A 27,162-nucleotide genomic window follows, 5' to 3' on the forward strand; every position below is an offset into this window, starting at 1 on the left:
GTAGCATTCTGGTGTAAACATTTTGAGATTCTACTGGTTACAGTAGAGCTAGGGCTAGTAGAAATCTGGGGAAACACCTACTTTATTCATGCATTTTGAGAAATGCAGATGTAATATAAGCATAACAAATAATAAAAATGAACAGTATTTTACAGTAATTATGTTTATGATTAACATACAATAGCTTATGCTTGTCAGTGAGGTACTTTTGATACTGGCAACAGTGAAGCATAATCTATCACAGGGTTCTTCAAATCTGCAGTTTAGCTCCAACCCTGATCAAACTCACTTGCCTGAAATTTTCAAATAATCCTGAAGACCTAATAGACTGAGAATTGTAACTTTGTCTTCTTTGTTTGCTATGGCACACTTTTCTTTAAGAGCCTCAATTAATCTGTCATATTCTACAACTGTTACCAAATAGGTGATATGTCAATAGAAATGTGGTTTTATTGTACTTACAAACTGATGTAACATCACATCCTAACCTTGAACACAGTAACTCCCTTTCTTCTGAGCTGTAGTTACTGCTTTCATCACAGGAGAAACAAGACCATAGCTCTGTTTATAACTGTACATTTGTAAAACACCCAACTGAACACTGTAATTCCATGTTTGGATAAAATCTATTTGTGCATACCAACTGTACACCTGTATCAACATGATAGATCAGAGTTCTTCAAATCTGGCCCTTGAGGTCCACTGTCCTGCAGTTTAGCTCCAATCCTAATCAAACACATCTAAACAAGCGAATCAAGGCCTTCAGGATTACTAGAAAATTACAGGCAGGTGAGTTTGGTCAAGTGAATGTAACTTGTAATGTGCTCTATAGATCAGTTTTTGTTCCAAGGAGCTAGGACCATCCTGAGCTGAGATACTGAGGTTTCCGTAAACATCTGTATAGCCAAAATTGGTTGTGTGCCATGACACAAAGATGGCCGTCATGGTTAAACCAAGTAAAACAAAAAACTGGTGGTTTTGCAATACCAATACATAGAGGTAATCACTCAAAAACAAATTGGAAAATTAAAAATGGTCAACCAACTTTACAATTATTGGACCACTCCAGATGGACTGACGCCCCCCACCCCCCACCCCATAAATAAAAAATGGCATTACTTCCGAACTGTGGCAAAAATCTCAATTCTTTTCATTCATTTCTGTGTAGCTTGGTCTAAAGATCATCTGAGCCATTTTGGTGAACATTGGACAAAATCTGTAGGAGCAGCAGCAAAAACGACTAACATCACAATCCAATATGGCGGATAATGTAGTTTTAAGAGCAATGACAAAAAGTGATTTCTGAACTGGTAGTGGCGCTATAGGGTTTCATCTAGAAACCCCAAACTTTGTCCAGTAGATACTCATGCCCAACCCTATCAGTGTGCCAAATTTTATCTTTTCCCTATGTACAGTTTATAGGGCTGCCATAGACTCCCATTGGCGGTACTTCATTAGTGTTCAATGCATCAAATGCAGTACATACTCTGACAGTATGTGAATTGGGACACAGGGTTGAATGTCTGCTTGTAATGGCAGGAAACAGGCATCAAACAAGAAATAACTAGATTTTACAACTAAGGCAAACTAATCTGGTTTGCTCTTCTACCATTGGTTGAACAGTCTTGTCCCAAATTGAAACCATTGATTAAAATAATCTTGCTGTGTCAGGCTGGTTGGAATGCTCAAACAGAGCCACAGTGTTTACCGGAAAATCAAATATATGGCTTGTAGGGTTATTCCACATTAAAGCAACCAAATTTCAGAAATTTCCCTGGCTGATTATTTTTTTTTGTTAATACTTTTCCTGAAGAAAGATAAACATAAATGACAATGAAAGCCAAAATATTAAAAGCCATGAATCAGTGTTTACTGAGTAATCCATTATTTTGTAGAGAGGGGGTCAAAATGTCAATTTTGGAGCAAAAGTACAGGTCAAATAAGTAACCTTATAAATTTGTCAGTCATTATTTTATTTTTACACAGAGATAGGTAGGCCTATTACTAAAATCAGTTGACTACAGTACCTTGTTACATTATACGCCAATGGTGGGAGTCCAAAAATGGGAAAAATTCTGATCACTGAATGTAAATTTTTGATTTTCAGTCATTCTAGTCACAAAGACGACTCGCACAACCACATAAAACAGTCTTAGTTTAATTTCTATACATGAATAAGAAAAGTATATTTTCTTTAGTATTTATTACATTGTACAAAAAGGGCAGTAAATGTGTTTTGAATAAGCCATTAATGTGTCACATGTTTCTGCTGATCATGTTCATGGCATCTGTTTGTCAATAAAGACTTGGTGATTTGACATGGTCAGAGCCAAGCATCCAAAAACAAGCTCCGATATCAAAAATAGCTGCCTATGAGAGCTGACCGCAACAAAAAATAAGATACAAAACTCAGCCTTAGCCAACAGTCATTTAAAAACCCTCAGCAAATATAGGACGTGAGCAGCAGCAGCAGCGCATAAATACAATCAATTGAGCTGATCCGATCATCAGCTACTTAAGCTCAGAGACTCACTCTGCAGAAGGAATCAAATTACAGCAGGATCACTATATTGAGTTTTCAAACAAGAATTTGGGGAAACTTAATAAAGATATCTTCATATTATTCTAGAACCAATGAGGTCCTTGATTTGACTTCTCAGAGAGGGATGCTGCAAATTCAAACACATCGACATAATTTATTCACTTGAGACTTCTTCTGGCAACACCTGCCGTCCATAGCTAATCTTCATCATCATTGTCATCAAAGTCTTCATCGTCGTCTTCATCCTCCATGTATGATGTGGGTGTCTCCACTCGGGAGTTGCTGTGATGAGAGCCATTGGAGCTGGACGCACCGCGATCACTTTAGAGCCACAAGTGAAAACATAAAACATCAACAGTACGATTCATTTTATATCATGGTAACGGTATATATCACAGTGTTGCAGTTTTTGCTGAACATTTACAGTATACAGTGCCAAAACAAAGTATGTGTACCCTTTGTAATTAGCTGGTTTCCTGTATTAATTGGTCATAAAATGTGATCTCATCTTCATCAAAGTCACAAGTATAATCAAATACAATGTTCTTAAGATAATGACACACAAACAATTATAATCTTTTATGTCTTTATTGAACACATCACATTAAACATTCACAGTGTTGTGGAATTTTTTTTTCAGATTAACATTTTTATTGGTTGCTCCTCAAACATGACACATAAAGCAAAACTTTCATATACAGAGTCAACTATTATCCCCCTTAAACCCCATTGTTTCCCCTCCTGATCCCCAACCCCACCCCGACCCCCAACAAACACCCCTGTGGGTGAGTACACGCAGATAAAATTTGTTATTATATATATAAAAAATAAAAATAATAATAATAATAATAATAGATGTGTACTTATCAATGTAATGACTCCCCTGCTCTTACTTGAGCCAGCACTAAAGAAAACACGTCCACCCCATATCGTCCCAAATTTTTCAGCTTCCTGCAGGGAAAGATGCATTTCTTGCAGAAACACTATATCATATTTCTTACATTTAAGAAAAGAAATAACCTTCCTTCTTTTTTATGGGGTGCCCCAACCCATTCACATTCCACGTGGAGAGAGACAATCCACTCATTTTAACATTTTGACATATTAGAAAAAATAGACTATGTGTCAAAAATACAAAGACCACATTTCACACTGGTGCAACAGTCAAACCCCGAACTTTCCCCAGAAAAAAAGAAAACGTGCGCATTAACCCCGCGCATGACAGCGCCAACCGGCTTCCATCCCTCTAAACTCAAACAGTCCACGTACGCCTATAAGAGCCCCCGCGACAACTTTGCCGTCGGATTGCTCAAGTCCGGTGTTTCTATATAAAAAGTTGTGAGACAGAATTACACAACAGAAGATAATCTATCAAACAAACTCCGGCCAATAAGCGGAATAAACACACACACAAAAAACATGTAGATTCATCCACTTAATTGTCTTAAAAGGTGTGTTCCTCTACAAAACAAGCTCCAGCCGCTAACGGAACCAGCAAAAAAAAAAAAAAAAAAAAAAGGGCCGTTCAGTTCTTCGGGCAGTCAAACTCGCTCCAATGTCCTGCAAGAAATATTCAACAAAACCATCTCCAGCCAACAGGAGGCATAAGCACCCAAAATGAGCAGATTCATCCACAAACTGCCCCAAAGAAATTATATTACACAAAACAAACTCCAGCCACTAGGCGGCACCAGCACAAAAAGAAACGAAAAAGCACCCAGTTTCCTCGAACAGTCAAGTGTATGTTCAATGAGTCGGTCCACTAGGTGGCAACATGAAAATCACCAAATAGCTTACTCACTCCAATGTTTTTATGAAGGACAGTGCTGTGGGCATGTAAATTCTCTACATCAATACTTAGCATCTATTCTCAGTTTGGCCGGAAACGTCAGAGCAAAAGCAATCTTCCATTGATGTAAGAGTTTCTTGCATTCCTTGAATCGATCACGTTTCTCTCTTTTCAAATTCACAAAGTCTGGGAACAAGAAAATGCTGTGATTCTTCCAAGAAAGCTTTCCTTTACACCTCGCCTTGCGTAACACAAGATCTTTATCGGATGATCTCAGAAATGTAGCCAGAATTGATCGGGGCCCGTCTCCCTCAGCGGATCTCCAAGCTGGAACTCTGTGAGCTCGCTCGATTTCCAGCTTATGGCCTGTTATGTCAAGCAGACTCGGGAAGAGCCCGTCTAGGAATTTCACCATATCTCTGCCTTCCTCATGCTCAGGAATTCCAACAATTCGGACGTTGTTTCGTCGATTCTCCAAATCCTCCAGTTTATCCCAAACGCGTTGCAAGTCTGTCTTGGTCGCTAGCGGGTTAGCAGCTAATTCCCTCTCCGATGACTCCAGATAATCGATCCGTTTTTCGACGTCCAACAATCTTGTAACCAACTCAGAGAATTTAGTCTCCACGGCAGTGATCGATCGACGTATCACAGTAAGATCCTCCAAGTCCGCAACAACCTTTGTCAGCATTGCCAACAAGTTCATCAATTCACGCTGGATTTCTTTCAGTTCACCGTCCGAATTGAGTCCGGGGCTTCCGGCCTGCCACTGTGGGGAATCATCTTGAGCACGTAAATGTCTTTTAGCGTCTCCAGAGCCTGAGGATTTTTAATTTTTTTACATATTGTCTTCATAGAACAGTTAAGAATCAGGCTGTATCGAATCTCACCGGTTTATGACACAAATAGTATTAAAACTAGCAAAGTGCGCAGAGCTCGCCGCTCACACGTCTGCTCCTCACATGGCGTCACGCGACTCCCGCTGTGGAAATTTAATAACTGGTCAATCCTCCTTTGGCAGCAATAACCTCAACCAAGCATTTCCGGTAGCTGCGGATTAGACCTGCACAAGATTCAGAAGGAATTTTGGATCATTCAGACATATTCTTAGGATGTCTGGTGTGAGCATCTCTATTGGGTTAAGGTCTGGGCTCTGACTGGGACACTCCAAAAGGAGGATTTTCTTTATTTGAAGTCATTCTGTAGTGGATTTACTTCAATGTTTAGAGTCATTGTCCTGCTGCATCACTCAACTTCTACTGAGCTTCAGCTGGCGCACAGACACCCTGACATTATCCTGTAGGATATCTTGATAAACTTGGGAATTCATTTTTCCCTCTGATGGTAAGTGTTCCAGGCCCCGATGCAGCAAAGCAGCCCCAAATCATGATGCTCCCTCCACCGTACTTCACCGTTGGGATGATGTTTTCATGTTGGTATGTGGTGCCCTTTTTATGCCATACATAGTGCTGCTGTTCTTCCCAAACAATTCAGCCTTAGTTTCATCAGTCCACAAAACATTTTCCCAATAGTGTTGTGGAGTGTCAAGGTGGTCTTTGGCAAACTTCAGGCGTGCAGCAATGTTTTTGTTGGAAAGCAGCAGCTTCCTTCATGATGTCCTGCTATGGACACCATACCTGTTTAATGTTTTCTGTATAGTAGACTCATGAACAGAGATGTTAACCAGTTCCAATGATTCCTTCAAGTCTTTATCTGTCACTCTAGGGTTCTTTTATTACCTCATTGAGCATTCTGCGGTGTGCCCTTTGAGTCATCTTGGCTGGACAGCCACTTCTAGAGAGAGTACCTATAGTACTAAATCATCTCCATTTATAGACAGTTTGTCTAACTGTGGACAGAAGAATATCTGAGCTCTTCCAGATAACTTTGTAACCCTTTCCAGCTTTTTGCAAAGCAACAATTCTTGATTGTAGGTCTTCTGAGATCTCTTTTTTGAGGCATGGTCCACATCAGCAGATGCTTCTTGTGAATAGCAAACTCAAAATGTTTGAGTGCTTTTTATAAGTCAAAGTAGCTCTAACCCACACCTCCAATCTCATTTCATTAATTGGATGCCAGGTTTGCCAACTCCTGACTCTAATTTGCTTTTGTTGATGTCATTAGTCTAGGGGTTCACATACTTTTTCTAACCTGCACTGTGAATGTATTCAATGTAAAAAGAACAATAAAATAATTGTGTGTTATTAGTTCAAACAGATTGTGTTTGTTAATTATTGTAACTTAGATGAAGATCAAACCAGATTTTAAGACAAATTTATACATAAATGCAGGTAATTCCAAAGGGTTCACATACTTTTTCTAGCCACTGTATTAGTCAGAGTATTCACTAAAAGTAGCTAAATTAAAAAAATGGAAAAACAAGTTCCCAATTACAAAACTAATAATATTTTTCGTTTGGAAAAATTCAAATACAACTCAGGGTGTCTGCGGAAAACACCAATCAAGTAGGGCTGGGTATTGACACAGACTTCCAAATAAAATTAAATATTGACTCATTTGGGTATATTTAGGTTATAATGTCCATTTTTCTCACATATGAAAGAAATTCTCAGCTAATGCTGTTAATTATACAGCGGACCTTCAAACTAGCAGCATTACAAAATGTGTTAATTTTACGAATTTAATTTCCTCATGTCACATTTTAGCCATTTAAAAATTTACAAATCCATGTAATCCATCAATAAATATGATGTTTTGAAATTGCATATATTATATTGCATGTATACAGTTACATGTTTATTGTTTACATGCATAATTTGTACTATTTACAAGCATGTACATTGATTTGTAGAAAGCACACTAAAATGATTCACCCCTATTTCATGTGCAAGATCTTTATACTGCTAGGAGAAAACAAACTTTCTCTGTAAAAGTTTCAGTCAGAATGGGATCAGTCATGAAGATCATCAGATACTCACGTGGCCACATGAGACAGTTCTCCAATCAACTGGTTAATGGCACCTTGAGCCATTTCTACAACAACAGACAAACAAATCAATATCATGAATGTAATCATCAGCAGAGAGAGAGAGAGCATGTATGATAAATGAGAACACTTCTGACTGGTCACGTATGGCTGCAGGACTTTAGGAACGAGAGTCTTGGCAATCTTCAGCTGATCTGCACTGCAGCGGCCCGCCTCCAGTCCAAATGCCATTCCCATCCTCTTCAGGACTTCCACGTCATCATGAATCTCAAACATGTTGTCAAAATTAAACAGATACTCAAACCTGCAGAGGCCACAAACACACAAGAACAAAAGTGAGGGGGTCTGGGTATCTCAGCGAGTATTGATGCTGACTACCACCGCTGGAGTCATGAGTTCGAATCCAGGGTGTGCTGAGTGACTCCAGCCAGGTCTCCTAAGCAACCAAATTGGCCCGGTTGCTAGGGAGGGTAGAGTCACATGGGGTAACCTCCTTGTGGTCGCGATTAGTGGTTCTCGCTCTTGGTGGGGTGAGTTGTGTGTGGATGCTGCGGAGAATAGCGTGAAGCCTCCACACACGCTACGTCTCCGCGGTAACGCACTCAACAAGCCACGTGATAAGATGCGCGGATTGACGGTCTCAGACGCGGAGGCAACTGAGATTCATCCTCCGCCACCCGGATTGAGGCGAGTCACTACGCCACCACGAGGACTTTTGATATGACATTTGATATGCCATGATTTAACACACTGTGATGCATCATGATACCATAATTATATCGACTGTAAATGCTGATTTTAGAAGTTCAGTTTAATAAGACGAGATGCTTCATTACTAACTGAACTGCTGGAAATATGATTTCACAAATGAAAATACACTAACACAACAATCAGTACTGATACAATTCAGTGAGAAAACAAATAGTCAAATATTGATATTAGGGCTGTAAATCAATATATATAATTAATTACAGAATATGGCGATTAATTACTTGCAATTAATCATATATAAATATTTGCTGAAAAGACCCCTAAATAAATATAATTCAATACATAATAAATCAAAAGAATTACAAATATATAATAAATCGGATAATTGAAATAAATTACATAATTGAGGTAGAAAAAGGTTATAACATTTTCATTTATATTTTATTTTCGTTAGTAGTAGTTTGCATTAGTTTTCATTCTTTGAGAGTTTTTCAGTGTTTTTTTAGTTTCAGTTTAGTTCATTTTTTAGTTTTAGTATTTTATGGCTAGTGTTTATGGATATAATTTAAATATGTTTAATGTCTCGTGTTACCACTATCTAGTGACATTTTCATGTTTTATGAAGGCAGATTATAAAAGTTTAATTATAAACTGTGTATCAAAAACCAAAACAAAAAATTAATTTGAGGTCATTTTAATTTTATTTCAGTCATGCAAAAGTATTTTAGTGTAGTTTCAGTTTTATTTGTATTTCTGTTAACGAGAAAGTTTTCATTTAGTTTTCGTAAAAAAACAACACTGGATTAGTCAGTACAAAACCTTGCTTTTTCTCGATCATTGAACATCATTGTATTAATCTACAGTACTTGAAAATACATCAATGCCACTTTATTATGAATCAGAAAATTACTTGGATAACACAACAGCAAGATTCATTCTGTTAAAATGAGCAAATAAAACCTCAAATATCGCCCTTTCAATTTGCATACTGTCACTCAGTTCGGTGAATCGTGAGGACGTGTCACTCCGTTTAATGAGATCACAAATTCATCAGGATTCAGGTGTCCTGCAGTGTCTTTCAAGGACACAAAAATGCCGTGTGTAATTGTCTCTATGTGTATCGTGCTCTCACTTGTCATTGGAGATGCTGCAGTCGATGACGGTTCTCTTGCTGGTGTTGATGATGATGAAGGGCAGGTGGATGACGGTGTTTGCAGGTGGAGGTCTGTTATTCTGCAGCTCCATCTGTCGATTCCGCTGCACCAGATTCTTAAAGGCTATTTGCTGAAAATCACCAGAAACATTATTAGACTGAACTATCATGGACGTACTATCAAACAGGAAGTGCTGTGATGATGATGATGATGATGATGATGCACCTGCAGTATGAGCTCCTGCAGCTGAGATTGTTTATGTTTAATTCTCTCAAGTCTTCTCTTTCGCTCGGCCTATCAGGAGAGAGAATCAGTTCACACTGATTATTGAAGAACGCGTCACATGACATCAATGTTGAAACTACATTGTCAAGCTAATGAAAATGGATACAGTTCAAGCTACTTTGAAAATGTAGTCCCTCCACACTACAAGTTATTCAGAAAAAGTACACAAGTACATTTCAGTCAATGGTGTGAAGCTCCTTTTTTGGTACAGATCTATTTAATGATTCAAAAATTAATAAGAAATGTAATTCACACAAAGAATACACATCTTCTACTATGAACATGTTTTTTCCAACAAAGTTATAACATTAAATATCAATATTTTGTTCAATATTTGGTCATGTGGTGTAACCCTAAGAAAACTTCTTGATATTCTTTTTTTTCCTCCCCAATTTCTCATGCCCAATTCCCAATGCGCTCTAAGTCCTCGTGGTGGCAGAGGACGAATCTCAGTTGCCTCCGTGTCTGAGACCGTCAATCCGCGCATTTTATCACGTGACTTGTTGAGCGTGTTACCGCGGAGACATAGCACGTGTGGAGGCTTCACGCTATTCTCCGCAGTATCCACGCACAACTCACCACACGCCCCACCGAGAGCGAGAACCACATTATAGTGACCATGAGGAGGTTACCCCATGTGACTCTACCCTCCCTAGCAACTGGGCCAATTTGGTTGCTTAGGAGACCTGGCTGGAGTTACTCAGCACTTCTTGATATTCTTGACTCTGAAATCTTTTTGGAAAGTAACAATTAATTTAGGAAGTTAGGTGAAAGGAAAGTATTTTAATACCTTTAACTTGATGGTTACACCACGTGACATCTTCAAAGTAATTAAAGCGATCTTTTGTAGAAAACGCTAAAAATGTTAATCAAAAGATTTGTGAAACCACCATGGACACAAATTACATTTCTACAAATGTTTAGTTTTTAATTGAGTTTTCTTCAATTGGTTGATCCAATTTAGTTTTTGTTAGTTTGCACTCTTTAACTGTTTTAGTTTAGTTTTATTTTATTTATTTTAGATTTTTTGGTTTAGCAATTGTAGTTTTAGCATTTTATGGCTGCCAAAACTAAAATGTTTACCAATATAATTTAAATATACTAAATGTCTTGTGTTAACACTATCTAGTGACATCATGTCTAATTAAGGTGGATTGTAATTTGTCATATTTTATAATGTTAGTTTTGGATTTATGAAAAAGTATTTTAGTTTAATTTCAGTTGTTTCCAATCATGTTAGTTTCAATTTTTATTTTAGTAAACAAATGTTTGTTTTTTTAGTTTGTTTTCATTATAGTTTAATGAAAATAGCACTGATATGATGTGTTTTAAATCTAGATTTTTAAAAGATTTCTAATTTTTAATCACCTCAGACAATATTTTTCAATGACCAATTACACATATGTATATTAACTAACAGTTGATTACATTTTTTATTAATTATTATTCTTAATTTCTGTATTATTAGGTTAGGGTAAAAGCAATCAAGTTAAACAGATAAATTTAGACTAATTGCACTGAATAAATATGAAAAACACTAATTTCATGAGTTGAAAATAGTGAAAGCAGTTTTTGATTTTACTCAATTTATTCACTTTAAAGACATAAAATACAGCTAATAAATGCAACTGAAATGAACTGTCCGAACGAACAGATTTATTAAAATAAATCAGACTTTTCAACGCTTCATATGAGAGAGAGAGGATATTGTACAACACACAACTACTGGTTGGAAAAGACGCTTGTTACTGGAGAAGCTCCACTGTTCTTAGAAAACAGCCGAACTACTGATTCTGACTTCAAATTGTAAGAAATGGCAGAATATTTTCAATAGACCGACCTCCAGGTCCTGACACTCCTGAGCGGAGTTGGTGGGGAATCCAATCCATTTGATCTCCTTCTTGTCTTTGGAGATGATGTTCATGGCCATGAGAACATTGAGAGCATCATAGACACGCCGCCTGATGTTCTTCTGATCGTACACGTGCTGCAGACGAGAAATGACAGGGTGAGTGAGTTTACCGTCTGTTGGACAGGAGACAAGTTTGAACAGGAACTGACCACATCATTGGGCGAGATGTTGTCTCCAGAGGTGAATTCAGCCACCAGCTCATCAGCCACTTCATTATAAGATGTCACCACTTTCTTCTGCACCTTCTCACACACCTTCATGGAGAAATGCCTCAAACCCTTCCCGTTCTTATCACCCTTCCTGCTGCTGCGCCTGAAATAACACAATGTTGCTTAATGAGCTCATCAGAGATCAAGAAGGCTCTTTCCACAAGTAAGGTACAAAAGATGGTTTACAAACATGAAAATGAAATCCAAGTATCAGTGAAAGGAGACGCATCACATAAAGACAATGTTGCCCATCAGGAGGTCAAACTACATAATATATGTGCAGTTTCTTTTATATAAGCATCACAATATTTTAAACTCTAACAAAATTTTGATGTGTGAATACAGTTTGAAAAATTAAATAACATTTTATTTAGCTTAAATAAAGCAATCACTCAGTAGTGGCTAACTAGCTCAGGATGAATGTATTGAACTTACATTTGCAGTCCCACCAGAATTTCGCAGCACTTTTCCTTGATTATTGCGGACCGAAATTATTTAATTTTCTGACACTTTTCTCACAAACTGCAATGCAGTGAAAGCCACAAAACAGTTGCAGTATACTTTGTATAATTTAAGTACACTTTGGTATGGTTAAAATAGTAGACTTACAATAAAACTTTAAACTAAAAACACAAATGATTGAAACATCACCTTTGATCTAACCGAGATTATATGAGATCACTGCAATTATTGAGCACTTTACATTTTCATCACATTTTACTGTCCAAATAAGGGAATTTTAAGTGAATATAGAAATGCAAGGAATGCCGCATTGTTGTGTCTCATTTTCTGGTGCAACACGACTCGCCACCGACTCGCACCTCACTCAGAGCAGCTCCTCAAGAGAGCGTGAAGACGCTTGCTGTGATGCACACGCCTCGTCTGCGCTCCAGATAGTTTTTATTCATGTTCCAGTGTGTGTTGTACTGTGGGTGATAAACTTCTGCTGAATGACCAATCATCTTCATTAAGAACTGCTTTAGCTTTATACCAAACGCTGCAGTGTCAATGAATTAAAAAATACATTCATTGTAAGAATATCACATTTCTGTTAATGTTGTTTAATTTCCCATTAAATGATGTCCTCTTATAAAGAATAGCTTATGTTCCTTCCTCATTTTGTAAGTCGCTTTGGATAAAAGCGTCTACTAAATGAATAAATGTAAATAAATGCAGAAGCCCTTGAGTTAGACCCCGTTTACACCTGGTATTACGATGTGTCTCAGGTGATCCGATCACATGTGGTTAGGTGAGATATCGCTGTTTACACCTGGTCGTTTAAATGCATCGGATTTGGAGGGGAGGGTCTCCGTTTCATGCCGACATACATCAGTCACTATGTCAGTGTGTTACTGCATGATATTAATGCACAAAAAAAAGTCAGAAAAGACAAAGAAAGAGCAGCTGAAATTTAATCTAAGCCCAAACGCAAAATGTCAAGCAGAATTATCCATTATTTTAGCTGATTACCTGTATTAAAGGAGCTTCAGGTGTTTGTTTCTCATCTGTGTTGATATCAGACACTAAAGAAGATCTGTAAATCTCTCATGATTGTGTATGTATCGGACGGTTATTTCCTTTTAAAACCGCTCGTAACCGGCAAACTTTAAACTCTTGTTTTAGCACAGCGGTTGATTGACAGGTGAGGGGCAGCGTTTCACTGCTGCCGGGACACATACAGGACGGATTAGCGTTTTCATTTCAAATGTGATGTAGTCACATGCGTTTTTGACCACATTTGTATGTTGTTTTGGTGATCCGATCACAAAACGTTTTAGACCCAGTTTAGACCTGTATTTAGGAGTGACCACATGAGAGTGTGGACCAACCAGATTTCTGACAATCTACTGACCGCATCCAGTTTGCACGGCCCGGATCACCTGCTTGGGGTGTCACGGAATGACCATCATGAAACATTCGTGAGTCAGAGGAACAGTTTTGATTCAGACTGATAGAACACACGCTTCAGAGGAAGATAAACGCTGGATTTGCACAAGTTTTGTGAAGTTTGTGAATTAAATCTGTTTAAAGGAGATATTCGCATATTTGCAGACGGTTTATGATTGAAGTTTTAGTGATATTTGCCTTTTTGTCATTAGACAAAAAGAGAAAGAATGAAACACGAGCACTTTAAACATCATGAGCTCATACGTGTCTGTCACGGCTCTGATACGCAGGACAGTTTAAATGAGACGTTCTTGTATGGCAGTGTATTATTGTAGTAACACAATGGCACGTAACAACAAAACCAACTGTGATTGGTCATTTACATGTCTCAGATGGCTCCTTCACATGCATGCATGCGATTATCGGAGCAATCATGGCTTAAGAAACTAAATGGCCAAACGAGAATTTATCGGATGATGCAGACAATTTAAAAATACCAAATATCGGCTGATTTATCGGTCTTGCCGATATATCAGTGGACCACTATGTGTAACGGCTGAAGTTGACAGAGCAGACGGGTTAACTAACTAACTAACCCAGTTGACCAGGGTGAAGTCTCTTGTGTGTGTGTCTGTGGTGTGTGGATTTGAGCAGTTGGTGTGCACGGGCTGGTTATCAGGACACTGGCAGGAGCACTGGACCTCTGAGGAGTGCCAATCACCTTTAGACAAACAGACAGTGTGTTAACAGCAGGATATAATCACACAACCTTAATTAACACTGTGATTCACTATTGATTTGGTCAGTATAAATGAAAATGACAGTGTAAACAATGTTCATTCTGTTTGCCCAATGAATTTCTATGACCGTTCTAGTTGTTTATGATTACTGGATAATGCAATGAAGAGATTTCAGCACTTACTAGTGTATAAAATGTCTCCAATTAGACCCTCAATGGACAAATTCCTAACACTAACCCAACCCAACCATAACCTAACCCTACCATAGCCCAAACCTATCTCTAACCTGACCGAAACATAACCTAACCCATATTTCACATTGACTAAAGGGCAAGTTTTACTTTACACAGACGCTCTCCAAGAGCAATATTTTGCCAGTGAGTTATTACCAAACATTGTATGTTTCTCAACACATAAGCACTAGTCTACTTGTGTCTCTCTTTCTCAGGCTCTTGTTAATAAGATAATAATGATGAGGGATATAATCCTGCTGAATCTACACTTCTCTGAGCTGATTACACAGACACTCTCAGGTCACCTCACACAATGATAATGGGGGGTTTTATCTCCATGGAGACCTCCACACATCAGATGGACCGAGCCAATGAGAGTGCAGTGATGGGGTCTGTGTGAGTTTGGGGCGTCATGATCTGACGTGATCACACAGAGCAGGTTTGTGATAGAGATCAGAAGTTTTTGACTCCATTTTGGTTCCTTAAACTCAAGGTGTCGATTAACATGCACACAAGAAATAAGACGTATGCTAACTGTCATGACAATCATTTGATTACAGTGTTTTATCCACTTCCACACAAGAATGGAGATGGTCAAGAACCCTTAAAGGAATATTCCGGGTTCAATGCAAGTTAAGTTCAATCGACAGCATTTGTGGCAAAATGCTGATTACCACAAAAATTTATTTTGACTCGTCCCTCCTTTTCTTTAAAAAAAAAAGCACAAATCTGTGTTCCAGTGAGACACTTACAATGGAAGTCAATTTTTTTTTAAAGAAAAGGAGGGACGAGACTAAATTAATTTTGTGGTATTCAACATAATGCCACAAATGCTGTCGACTGAGCTTCACTTGTAAATTTAACTACAAATTTTGCTACAACACATTTCTGAAAATATCCACACTAATAAAGTGAATCTCACAGGCCAAATCATGTTTTGCGTTAAATCTTATAATGTCAACAGGTTTGTGTGAGGGTTATGGGAAAATAAAGTAAGTGTGTGTGTGTTGAGGTCTATGCAAACATACTACAGTAGATGTGTGTCTTACTATATGATGTGGCACTACATTAGAAGCTGTAGCAGTGAGTGTTTTGGGTAGAATCTGTTTGACTGCCGTGACAGATGCCGGATGAACCGTCAGCAGAGACAGCACAGCTACAACACACAAAACAACACATGTCATGATTATATAGAGCAGCTCATTAAAGGATCATGAATATTCATGTGTCAGTCTGCAGTCACAGGGTTCAGGAGCTCTGTGTGTGTTATATCATACTGCCCCCTGCAGGTAAGGAAGTATCAGTCACCATATGAACATGTTAGAGCATTTACTTTCATATTTAAAACAAATTAATATTTTCATTAATTTCATATTTCTATATTTAAAGACTAAGACTCCTTCTGAAGTAATTTATGAATCACCAGCATTACAAACTACTGTCTAGTGAAAAGATGGAGTGATGTACTCACGCTTTCCTGGACTCAGATTCTGGTTGAGAAACACTTTTATCTCTCCATTAGATTCCTTACACCCGCCCTTAATATCACAGAGAGAGAGCGAGAGAGAGAGAGAGAGAGATTTCCAGTCCATTTCATGTCACATGACCATGGAGGGTCAGATCTGAACAAAACAGTAAACAGGAAGTTGGCAGTGCTCTAATCATGAGCAGCTGACTCATTTCTAAAGCTTTTTGTGACTATAATTGTTAAATATGCTGGACTTATTAAATCTAATTTTGACTAGTACATCAGCACAATGAGTACATTCACTGCTGGTCGTGTATGTAGAGCACTGAATGAAGTATGGATTGTGCAGCCTGAAGTATGCGGACTGAAGTATGGAGTGTGCAGACTAAAGTATGGAGTGCACTGAATGAAGTACAGAGCGTGCAGCCTGAAGTATGCAGACTGAAGTATGGAGTGTGCAGACTAAAGTATGGAGTGCACTGAATGAAGTACAGAGAGTGCAGCCTGAAGTATGCGGACTGAAGTATGGAGTGTGCAGACTAAAGTATGGAGTGCACTGAATGAAGTACAGAGAGTGCAGCCTGAAATATGCGGACTGAAGTATGGAGTGTGCAGACTAAGGTACGGAGTGCACTGAAAGTATGGAGTGTGGTGAATGTAGTTCCAAGTGTCCGGACTGAAGTATGGAATGTGCAGACTAAGGTACGGAGTGCACTGAATGAAGTACGGAGAGCATTGAAAGTACGGAATGCGGTGAATAAAGTATGGAGTGCACTGAATTAAGTACGGAGAGCGCTGAATAAAGTACGGAGAGCGCTGAATAAAGTACGGAGAGCGCTGAATAAAGTACGGAGCGTGTTGAATGAAGTATTGAGTGCAATGAATGAAGTATGGAGTGCACTGTGGCCCTGTCCCAAATGGTACAATTGATGTGGATTTGCGGTCTTGTTGCCTTCATCTGCGCATTCCCGCGAAGTCCACGAAACTGTAAGGTGTCCCATTTGACATTTTAGCACTCTGGGGGGTGCTCAAGAGTGCCCCCTTTGCACCCTCAATGCGCCTTCAGGTGAGCCAGAATCAGTGCGGACTATTACCCAACAGTCCCCATTACTGATCCTCTCGACCAATCACAGTGGCCTGGAGTTTCTGAGCTGGAGGAAAAAAAACATGGTGGACGAGGCGATAATCATGGATTAAAAATGTATTTTAATGATTATTCTTTACTGATTGTCAACAGCGGATCACTTGCTTGTGTATATAGTATCACTTAAGTCTGGTGTGTAGAACTGGTTCAAAACTTTGTTTTATTTAATTTTACAGAGATATGGAATTATTCCTATTCAGTTTATTGAATTGTTTTTCTTGGGGAAGTGTTACGTTCATAAAAGTAACAACATTAAAACTTTTGTTGTTTCAAAGAGGATTTTAGAATTATTGTCAGTCTCTAAAATATCAAGACAGGAGAGAATAATTTAATGCACATGGCAGTAGCTTGTAAGATTGCTTATATTTATTGATATAGCAACATTTGGTCTAACAGTGATATTTACACCTGCAGAAGTGTGGCTGTGTGTATTTTATAACTATATTTGCAAATATATTGCGGTACAGTTGAAGTCAGAAGTTTACATACAGTTAGGTTGAAATCATTAAAACTCATTTTTTAACCACTTCTACAGATTTCATATTAGCAAACTATAGTTTTGGCAAGTCATTTAGGACATCAACTTTGTGCATGACACAAGTAATTTTTCCAGCAATTGTTTACAGACAGATTGTTTCACTTTTAATTGACTATATCACAATTCCAGTGGGTCAGAAGTTTACATACACTAAGTTAACTGTGCCTTTAAGCAGCTTGGAAAATTCCAGAAAATGATGTCAAGCCTTTAGCCAATTAGCTTCTGATAGGAGTTGCACTGAATTGGAGGTGTACCTGTGGATGTATTTTAAACTCAGTGCCTCTTTGCTTGACATCATGGGAGAATCAAAAGAAATCAGCCAAAACCTCAGAAAAACAATTGTGAACCTCCACAAGTCTGTTTCATCCTTGGGAAGAATTTCCAAACACCTGAAGGTACCACGTTCATCTGTACAAACAATAGTACACAAGTATAAACATCATGGGACCACGCAACCATCATACCGCTCAGGAAGGAGACACATTCTGTCTCCTAGAGATGAATGTAGTTTGGTGCGAAAAGTGCAAATCAATCCCAGAACAACAGCAAAGGACCTTGTGAAGATGCTGGAGGAAACAGGTAGACAAGTATCTATATCCACAGTAAAATGAGACCTATATTGACATAAACTGAAAGGCTGCTCAACAAGGAAGAAGCCACTGCTCCAAAACCGCCATAAAAAAGCCAGACTACAGTTTGCAAGTGCACATGGGAACAAAGATCTTACTTTTTGGAGAAATGTCCTCTGGTCTGATGAAACAAAAATGGAACTGTTTGACCATAATGACCATCGTTATGTTTGGAGGAAAAAGGGTGAGGCTTGCAAGCCAAAGAACACCATCCCAACCGTGAAGCATGGGGGTGGCAGCATCATGTTGTGGGGGTGCTTTGCTGCAGGAGGGACTAGTGCACTTCACAAAATAGATGGCGTCATGAGGAAGGAAAATTATGTGGATATATTGAAGCAACATCTCAAGACATCAGCCAGGAAGTTAAAGCTCGGTCACAAATGGGTCTTCCAAATGGACAATGACCCCAAGCATACCTCCAAAGTTGTGGCAAAATGGCTTAAGGACAACAAAGTTAAGGTATTGGAGTGTCCATCACAAAGCCCTGACCTCAATCCGATAGAACATTTGTAGGCAGAACTGAAAAAGCGTGTGTGAGCAAGGAGGTCTACAAACCTGACTCAGTTACACCAGTTCTGTCTGGAGGGACATTTTGGCATAATTTTGAAATGTATTTAGTTCAGACATGCATTAGCACGCGCATTTTCGGAACACACGTGCAAGTTCAGCACACACACACACACACACACACATATGCCGCCTGTCAATCAAGGGCGCAGCTGTTACTACATCACCAGCGAATTATAAAATTACGTGCTCTTAATTACTTTCAACAGCAGAATAAGAATATAAGCTAGGCTTTCAAAAATATAGCTGGTTATTTTTTTGTTATTGATGTTTTAATCGGTCTGCTTGTCTGGTCAGGCAAGTAAAATTCTCTTTCACTTGCCCCTTCAAAGATTCACTTGTCCCGGACAAGCGTTAATGTTGAGCCATCAAAGAAATGAAGCAAAAGTGGTTACCTGTGTTGAACATGCTCCTCAGATGCTGAAAATAGTTACGTTGTCAGAGCCGCTGGTAATAACATTAACGTTAGATAATTGGTTCCAGTGCGTGTGTGTGAGCATGCGCACGTACAGCAGGGGTGGGTGGGTGGCTGACTGGGAGTGAGAGATGCTTTGCCGAAGCAACAGCACAAAACACAATAATAGAGACATTTTATGTTATTATAAGAAGTGTACAAATATTTAACTGTGGCGGGACAAAAACTAGGAGATATTATCAGGAATTGTGGAATAAGTTTCCACTGTTATTCTGACGATACCCAACTTTATATTTCTTTGAAGCTCTCTGTTGCTGATGCAAAAAAACTAATTCATGTATTCAATGCATTCCCTCCCCTAATGTAGCCAATGACAAATTTAATAGAGCTGAAGTAGTGATATGATAATATGTATTATGAATCTATTTTTGCCTGAAGTACAGTAAGATTTACTAGTGTTACTTCAAATGTTTTCTGCATCTCACGCCGTGCTTCTCGCTGGTTCTCGCAGCACTGCAATGATCAGAGGAGCACATTTAAGAGCTTGAGACCGGGGCAAAGAGTCCGTTTCAGTTCCACTGGTTCAAAAACAATTGATCAATATGAATTCCACACCAGCGTCCTCTGAGTGCACATATAAAGCCAGTATGTGTTAGAATGTCAGTTCATGTTCAGACTCAGACCACACCAAAGTGAAAAATAACCAAATGCAAATTAAATATGCAAAATATAACCTTAATGTCTAAATAAGGAAATATGGGCTACAATAAATACATGTTTTAGTGCTAATTACTGGGGATATTTAAAGGAGGCCTGTGTGTGATACTCACATCTTTAGCCATGATATCTGCGCAGGTGACCAGAGTGAATCTTCAAGACGATGTCTTTGGTCTGTGACTGTAGTTAACCTGAAAAATTAAGGTCAACAGTTACAGATCAAAACACAAGTGAACACTGAAACTAGACTTGCCACGGTATCATAATTTTCTCACCGGTGAGGTGTTCACGTTCAAACCGACAAACACCGGTATTACCACTGGATAGATGCTAAGTGGTACTATGGGGTAATTTTCGTTAATCAATAGCCTACACAATAACACAAGGCAGCTTGATTTTGATTTATTTATTTTAACTAAAAATTCAAATGAAACTGAAAAAAATGAAGTGCAATTAAAATGCGTGTTGTTCAACTTTTTGACAGATGGTTTTTCAACAGTTGTGAAGGGCAACATCTCTCTGGCAACGAACCGACTTCATCAGTGCATCATGGGCTACCAGTCGGGTATTTCGTTGTCCGAATTTTGAATAACTGTGAATAAATTTGTTTTGTTCCCTCCTAGGGCTGGGCGATATGCAAGAAATATATTCATGATATTTTTTTATAAAAAAAAAAAATATATATATATATATATATGATGCCAATATCCAGAGAGCAAGTGGGCGATAGGCTGATACAATGCTTATCACACAATTTAATATGGTAAATAAACACAAAATTGCTAAAAAAAAAATAATAAACTCATTTACTCATTAACAAACTTATTTAGCACTATATTTACTCAATTTCACACAAAACTAAAAAATAATATTGTATTTTAGATGGTGGACAGCAGTTTCCTCTGATTTCTTTTTAGTCATCAAATTTTAGTAATATATTTGCACATGAAGAAATTGTTAATATGTTAGGAAGAAGGAAATAACAGTACACACAGTAGTCCAGCAACCATGGATGACATGTCCACGTTAGTAATCGCATTTACTCAGAAAATACCAAATCAATCCAATTGTACATACAGTGAATAAGACATTTACTTATAGCACACGAGAAGCACTTTTACCTTGGACTGCATCCGAAAACGTAGGCAACGGATTGTCATGGAGTGACCGTCATGAATTGTGAATGAGAGGAACTTTTGATCCTGAAGTTTTCATTCTGGCTGATGGAATACACGCTTCAGAGGAAGATATTAGATGAGCGCTCGACGGAAAGAAAACGCCGGATTTTCGTGAGGTTCATGAACGACGAGATATGTGCATATTTGCAGATGGTATATAATAGAAGTTTTATTGATATTTTCCTTTTATCATTAGAAAAGGTACAGGGAACTGTTGAGGAGAGACTGTAAAGGGGGTCGCACACCGGACGTGTCTGGCTGACGACATGGCACTTTCTAAAATTCAAAACAATTGTTTTCTATGATTGTACACACCGCCACCGACACTCGGCATCTGTTGACGGCAGTGTGCGTACATTCATAGAAAACAATTGTCCACCTATGACTCCGGAGGCTGCTCAAATGCGCCACGGAGCCTCCAATGGGTCCATTAAATTTGACCCAAATCATTATCAATGGACATATATTATTTACTCTAGCCTTGTTCATTCTTTAAGAAGGGAAAAACCTTGGTAACTTTTGTGTGTACTGTCTGCCACGTGAACTGCATCGACGTGCCCTTTGTATGATACCTGTGCCGTGTCCTAGCCGCGACGCTTATCGTCCGGTGTGTGACCGCCTTTAGAATTCGTGATTCAGAGGAAGATTTATGAGCATTCCACAGGATGCTGGATCTGCTGAAGTTTTGTGAGGTTGGTTTATTACATCTGTTTAAACGAGATACATGCATATTTGCAGATGGTATATAACATTAGTTTTATGGATATTTGCCTATTTATCATTAGACAAGACACTTAAAAGTGAGAGGGAACTGTTGAGGAGAGAGAGGGAGAATGAAACAGAAGAGCACTTTAACATTATGAGCTCAAACGTGTCTGACGCGGCTCTGATGTGCGGACCATTTAAATGACACTGTGTTGCACACCGGTCTATTATTGTAGTAACACGATGGCACGTAACAACAAAATGAACCGTGACTGGCCATTTACATGTCTCAGTCGCTTTACATGCAAGCAGGTGATTTTCAGCGCCCTCAAGAAAATAATAAAATAAAAATCGGCCGATGCCGATAATTAAAAGTCAGAATATCGGCTAAATTATCAGCCTCAGTGATATATCGGTCGCCCACTATTGATGATGATTATTATTAGGGCTATATTGATATGTTAAGATTAAATTAAGCTCTACATAGCCTATGAATTTATGAGATTAAATATTTGTTGTTTCCTTAAAAAGAATAATCAGCATGAGAACAGGTGTCTGTATTCAATAAAACATCTTTTAATGATATTCTGCATTAAAAAAACACTGTATTACATAGAATTTGATAAAAAAAAAAAAAACATCTTGTTTTTTATACATTAAAAGAGAAAAGCATCCAACTGAATGCTTTGCATTTTACATAATATTACTGTATTTGGAGGCAAAATTAAATCATGGTTCATGGTAAATTAGTCTTATTACAAAAAAAAATAAATAAATAAAAAAAATTGATCATGATTTTATCTAGAAAACAATAGTCAAATATTCCTATCGTAACCTCTTAAAGCTGAAGAATGTCACTTTTTCAGTGTTAAAATACTTTCTTCTATCCCAGCTTAATGTGCAGAGGCAACTATAAGACATACATATATTAATTTTCTCGAAAACTGTAAACAGTGTCTCTGTGGTGTTATAAAAATTCCTGTTTGTTTTGGGAGACCCGCCCCAACAACATTACTCAACCAATGGTGTGAGTTGGGGGCGGGACTACCTCTCAAAATGGTCTGAGATCATCTGGAGGGTTGCACGGTTTACTGGTACTAACAAATTATCCCAATACAAAATGTTTTAAACATTACGATACCATCTTGTTGATCATTTCGGTAACATACTACAGTGTGGTGCTATTAGTACAATTTTCACAGGATGTGACTTTTTTTTTTATTTAGATTAAATCAATGACAATCTGACATTTAATGATTATTTAAAAAATTTTTTTTTATTTTCTCCCCAATTTGGAATGCCCAATTCCTAATGCGCTCTAAGTCCTCGTGGTGGCGTAGTGACTCGCCTCAATCCGGGTGGTGGAGGACGAATCTCAGTTGCCTCCGCGTCTGAGACCGTCAATCCACGCATCTTATCACGTGACTTGAGCACGTTACCATGGAGACGTAGCGCCTGTGGAGGCTTCACACTATTCTCCGCGGCATCCACGCACAACTCACCACGCACCCCACCGAGAGCGAGAACCACATTATAGCGACAACGAGGAGGTTACCCCATGTGACTCTACCCTCCCTAGCAACCGGGCCAATTTGGTTGCTTAGGAGACCTGGCTGGAGTCACTCAGCACGCCCTGGATTCAAACTCACGACTCCAGGTGTGATAGTCAGCGTCAATACTCACTGAGATACAGAAGTTTATTGTTCAACCAAAACCCAATAAAAACCAGAAAATTTCAGATTTGGTGCATAATGTGGGACTTTTAACTATAAACAAGCTTAAAACACACAAGGGGCTCTTAAATTAAAATGACAATGTTTTGGCTCCATTACAATGCTCTATATTTAACATTTACCAAATTAAGCTTTTTACAGCCTATATATTCACCAGATGAAGAGTTTGTATATATATTTCACCAGATGTTTACAGTCACATTTTTCTTTGCATGGCCTCGTTTTAATTTAGATTGCTTGATTATCTAATCAAAATAGCACCGGCCACAGAGGAACACGGATGAATAATAAAATAACTATCGGCAAAGATTACCAATAGTTCCAAAAAGCAACTATTGGCACTGAGTAATTGGTAAAACTGATATATCGTTCTACCTCTAACAGTATACTGTATTAAAACCATGGTTTTGCCAAATAATAAATAGTTACTTAACTAACTTTTCATAGTTTCTACAACATTACTACAATATTACTACAGAAAAAATGGTTGAAAAATGGTTACCACAGTCTACAATATTGGTAGCACTTTACTATAAGGTTACATTTGTTAACATTAGTAAATACATTATGTATCATTAATTAACAATGAACAAAATATTACAGTATTTATTAATCTTTGTTAATGTTAATTAATAAAAACTAACAAAAAAATGACATTGTTGTTTCATAGTGCATTGAATAATGTAACAATATACAACTTTTGATTTTAAAAATATGTTAGTATATGTACAAATGAACAAACCAAGATTAAAAAATAAATTCTGTAAAAGTGTTCATTGTTAGTTCATGTTAACTAAAGTTGTTTACTAATGTTTACAATATTTCTATAGTAAAACCAGAGTTAAACTATGGTATTTGCAAAGTAAAACCATAATACCCACAAAATTATGTTTTTTATTACCATAGTTTTCATTTTCCTGTATTATCACTATGGTTTCAATACGAATATCATGGATAAAATATGGTTACTGTAGTAAAACCGTTGTAAATTTACTAAAAATGTAATATTCAAAGTAATAGCGATAATACTACTAATAACAATAATTCAATAATAAACAGTTTTATTATTATTATCATCATTATTTATAATTATTACTTTTACAACTATAATTACATGTAAGCAGCATCACAAAAACAAGAGTACTGAATATCAGCACACTGTAATTCAGCCATAGCAGCCGTGCGCCACAGGCTTTTTTCATTACTGTTTTCATTTATACTTTGAAGCTTAGTTGTGCAGCTTTTTATTTGACCAAACAAATTATTATATTTGATTTTATTAAAGCTAAAATAATTTATTTGATTAAACACTGTTTTGATGATAACATTTAATTAAAACATAAATCCATGGATTCCAGAAAAATTTAAAACACAAAATTTGCAACTGCAAGACTTTTATGCAGTTCTTTTAGTATTATTATTAATTGTATCCCCTTTTCTCCCAATTTGGAATGCCCAATTCCCACTACTTAATAGGTCCTTGTGGTGGTGCGGTTACTCACCTCAATCCGGGTGGTGGAGGACAAGTCTCAGTTGCCTCCGCTTCTGAGACCGTCAATCCGCGCATCTTATCACGTGTCTCATTGTGCATGACACCGCGGAGACTCACAGCATGTGGAGGCTCATGCTACTCTCCACGATCCACACACAACTTACCACACGCCCCATTGAGAGCGAGAACCACTAATCGTGACCACGAGGAGGTTACCCCATGTGCATCTACCCTCCCTAGCAACCAGGCCAATTTGGTTGCTTAGGAGACCTGGCTGGAGTCACTCAGCACACCCTGGATTCAAACTCGCGACTCCAGGGGTGATAGTCAGCGTCAATACTCGCTGAGATACCCAGACCCCCTGTAATCAGTATCGATTTAATATCGTACCAAAGCCAAATGTTTGGTATTGGAGCAACCCTAGTTCACATATGGGTCAAAAATCCTACGGACCGTGCTCAGTGAAAAAACACGCGTACTCTAGTAACATCACAGTTAACTTGTGGTAATGGTCATATGGTTACTGCAGGTTTATTATAGTGAAAACATGGTTCATTTTCACAAGGACATGTTTTTATGAATATCATGGTTGAACAAAAGTTGCTGTAGTAAAACCATAATTCATTTTCGTATGGGATGTATAAAGGTATTGTGAGGCAAAATAAATTCCCTCCCTGTCCTCTAAGGGGCGCTGTAGTAATACGTCACATTGCGGAAGTAAAATGAGTTGCGAACACTGTTTCATGTTGACTTTAAACATATATTAAAAACTCTCGGGAAACATAGTTTATATCAGTCCATGAGGAAATTATAACAAACATAACCAAATACTGTCAGATGTGTCTCTAGTGAGTAATGTGTATGCTAAAAAAAGCACAAAACAACGATTAGTTTCAGTGTTTATGATGCGAGGTATAATTCCTTACAGTAACAAACAATACTGCACACATTTCTAAAGACTTTTAGAGAGAAAAGGACCTGATGTTGCAAGATCACTGTGAACAAATGAAGGATACAACGCGTCAACACTGAGAGCGACGCGACAAGAACGCTCGAGTTGTAAATAAACGCAGCTGACTACACAGCACGCGCGCTTCACGTGCAGACACTTCGTTCAATAGTTCTAGTTTTACCGAGTCGCGTCACTCGCGTTGTTAGTATTTAATTAGGCAAGAATACCGCGTTAGCTCGACGCGGCTACAGCTAAGCTAACCTAGCGCATATACGATACAAAAACTGCATAACATAACCTGTTAAACGCTGCTGCGCTTACCTTAACTTCCCCTGCTTACATCCGCGTCATAACTATCGATGATATGTAGAGTTATTTTACTAAAACTCAGTATTTATCGGAGCAGCCTGCGCGATCTGCTTCAGCAGCTCCAGCAGTCAAAACTGAGCTTGGCGGTGTCCTGCGACGACGCGTCCTGATTGGATACGCGCAATGTGACGTCAGCGCGCATCAAAAACTCCACTAGCACTAGGAATCACGTCCTTCACGTCATTTTGAATTAGATCTTTTTTTTTTTTTTTTACAAAAGAACTAGTGACAGTTCAACATGTTGTGTCATAACTTATTGCCTTATTGCTTTTATTAAACAGTTACCTTGTTATAAAAATATTAAGGACGAAAATGTTTATTAAAACGTTATTTTTTATATTAAAATAATTTAATGCCATCCTTCCACTAGAAGAAATAGTCCCTGACAGTAAACAGTGAACAGACTGTTGCTAGGCAACAAGAATAACTGTCAGGTGCTGCGGAGTGATATAAATAGAAGTTCTGTGAAGAGGTCAGAGCTGTGATTTATCATGAATAAAACACGGCTGTTAACCAATCAGCATCCAGGACTGGAACTATCTGTTTTATAATAGATTACAACTTTATTTTGGATGGATTTTTGTAATTTTATTAACAAAAATTTGCTTTTGGATTTTATCTATGTTGTTTAAGGATGTATTGTTTGCTTTGTAAGTAAGTGAGTATTTTATTATCAAACTTTTATTGCTGTTAGCCAAATTTCACATTCACTGAAGCAAATTCAGTAATCAAAAGCTCTTATTTATAGTTTTTAAAAAGCAATCAAAGCAATACAACCAAACTATTTCATCTTCAAAGAACACAAGCTCTTAAGACTGTGTTGATGCACAATATTTTATGCAAATTATA

The 27,162-nt window shown here is 37.9% G+C and overlaps 1 protein-coding gene across 1 annotated transcript; it reads right to left on the reverse strand.

Annotated features, from left to right (window-relative positions):
• Positions 1-2,142: 2,142 nt before the first annotated feature.
• On the reverse strand, positions 2,143-26,403 carry tfdp1b (transcription factor Dp-1, b). The gene is made up of 12 exons (XM_051702093.1): positions 26,266-26,403; positions 19,998-20,075; positions 15,878-15,944; positions 15,456-15,562; positions 14,030-14,154; positions 11,487-11,649; positions 11,266-11,412; positions 9,366-9,434; positions 9,119-9,270; positions 7,413-7,579; positions 7,268-7,322; positions 2,143-2,863 (listed from the first exon to the last, which is right to left on the reverse strand). The coding sequence occupies exons 2-12, from the start codon at positions 20,007-20,009 to the stop codon at positions 2,740-2,742; spliced, it is 1,188 nt and encodes a 395-aa protein (XP_051558053.1). The 5' UTR covers positions 20,010-20,075; positions 26,266-26,403; the 3' UTR covers positions 2,143-2,739.
• Positions 26,404-27,162: the final 759 nt, after the last annotated feature.

This window comes from Myxocyprinus asiaticus, chromosome 7 (assembly GCF_019703515.2).
Source record: "Myxocyprinus asiaticus isolate MX2 ecotype Aquarium Trade chromosome 7, UBuf_Myxa_2, whole genome shotgun sequence".
In the NCBI taxonomy this organism is placed as follows: domain Eukaryota; kingdom Metazoa; phylum Chordata; class Actinopteri; order Cypriniformes; family Catostomidae; genus Myxocyprinus; species Myxocyprinus asiaticus.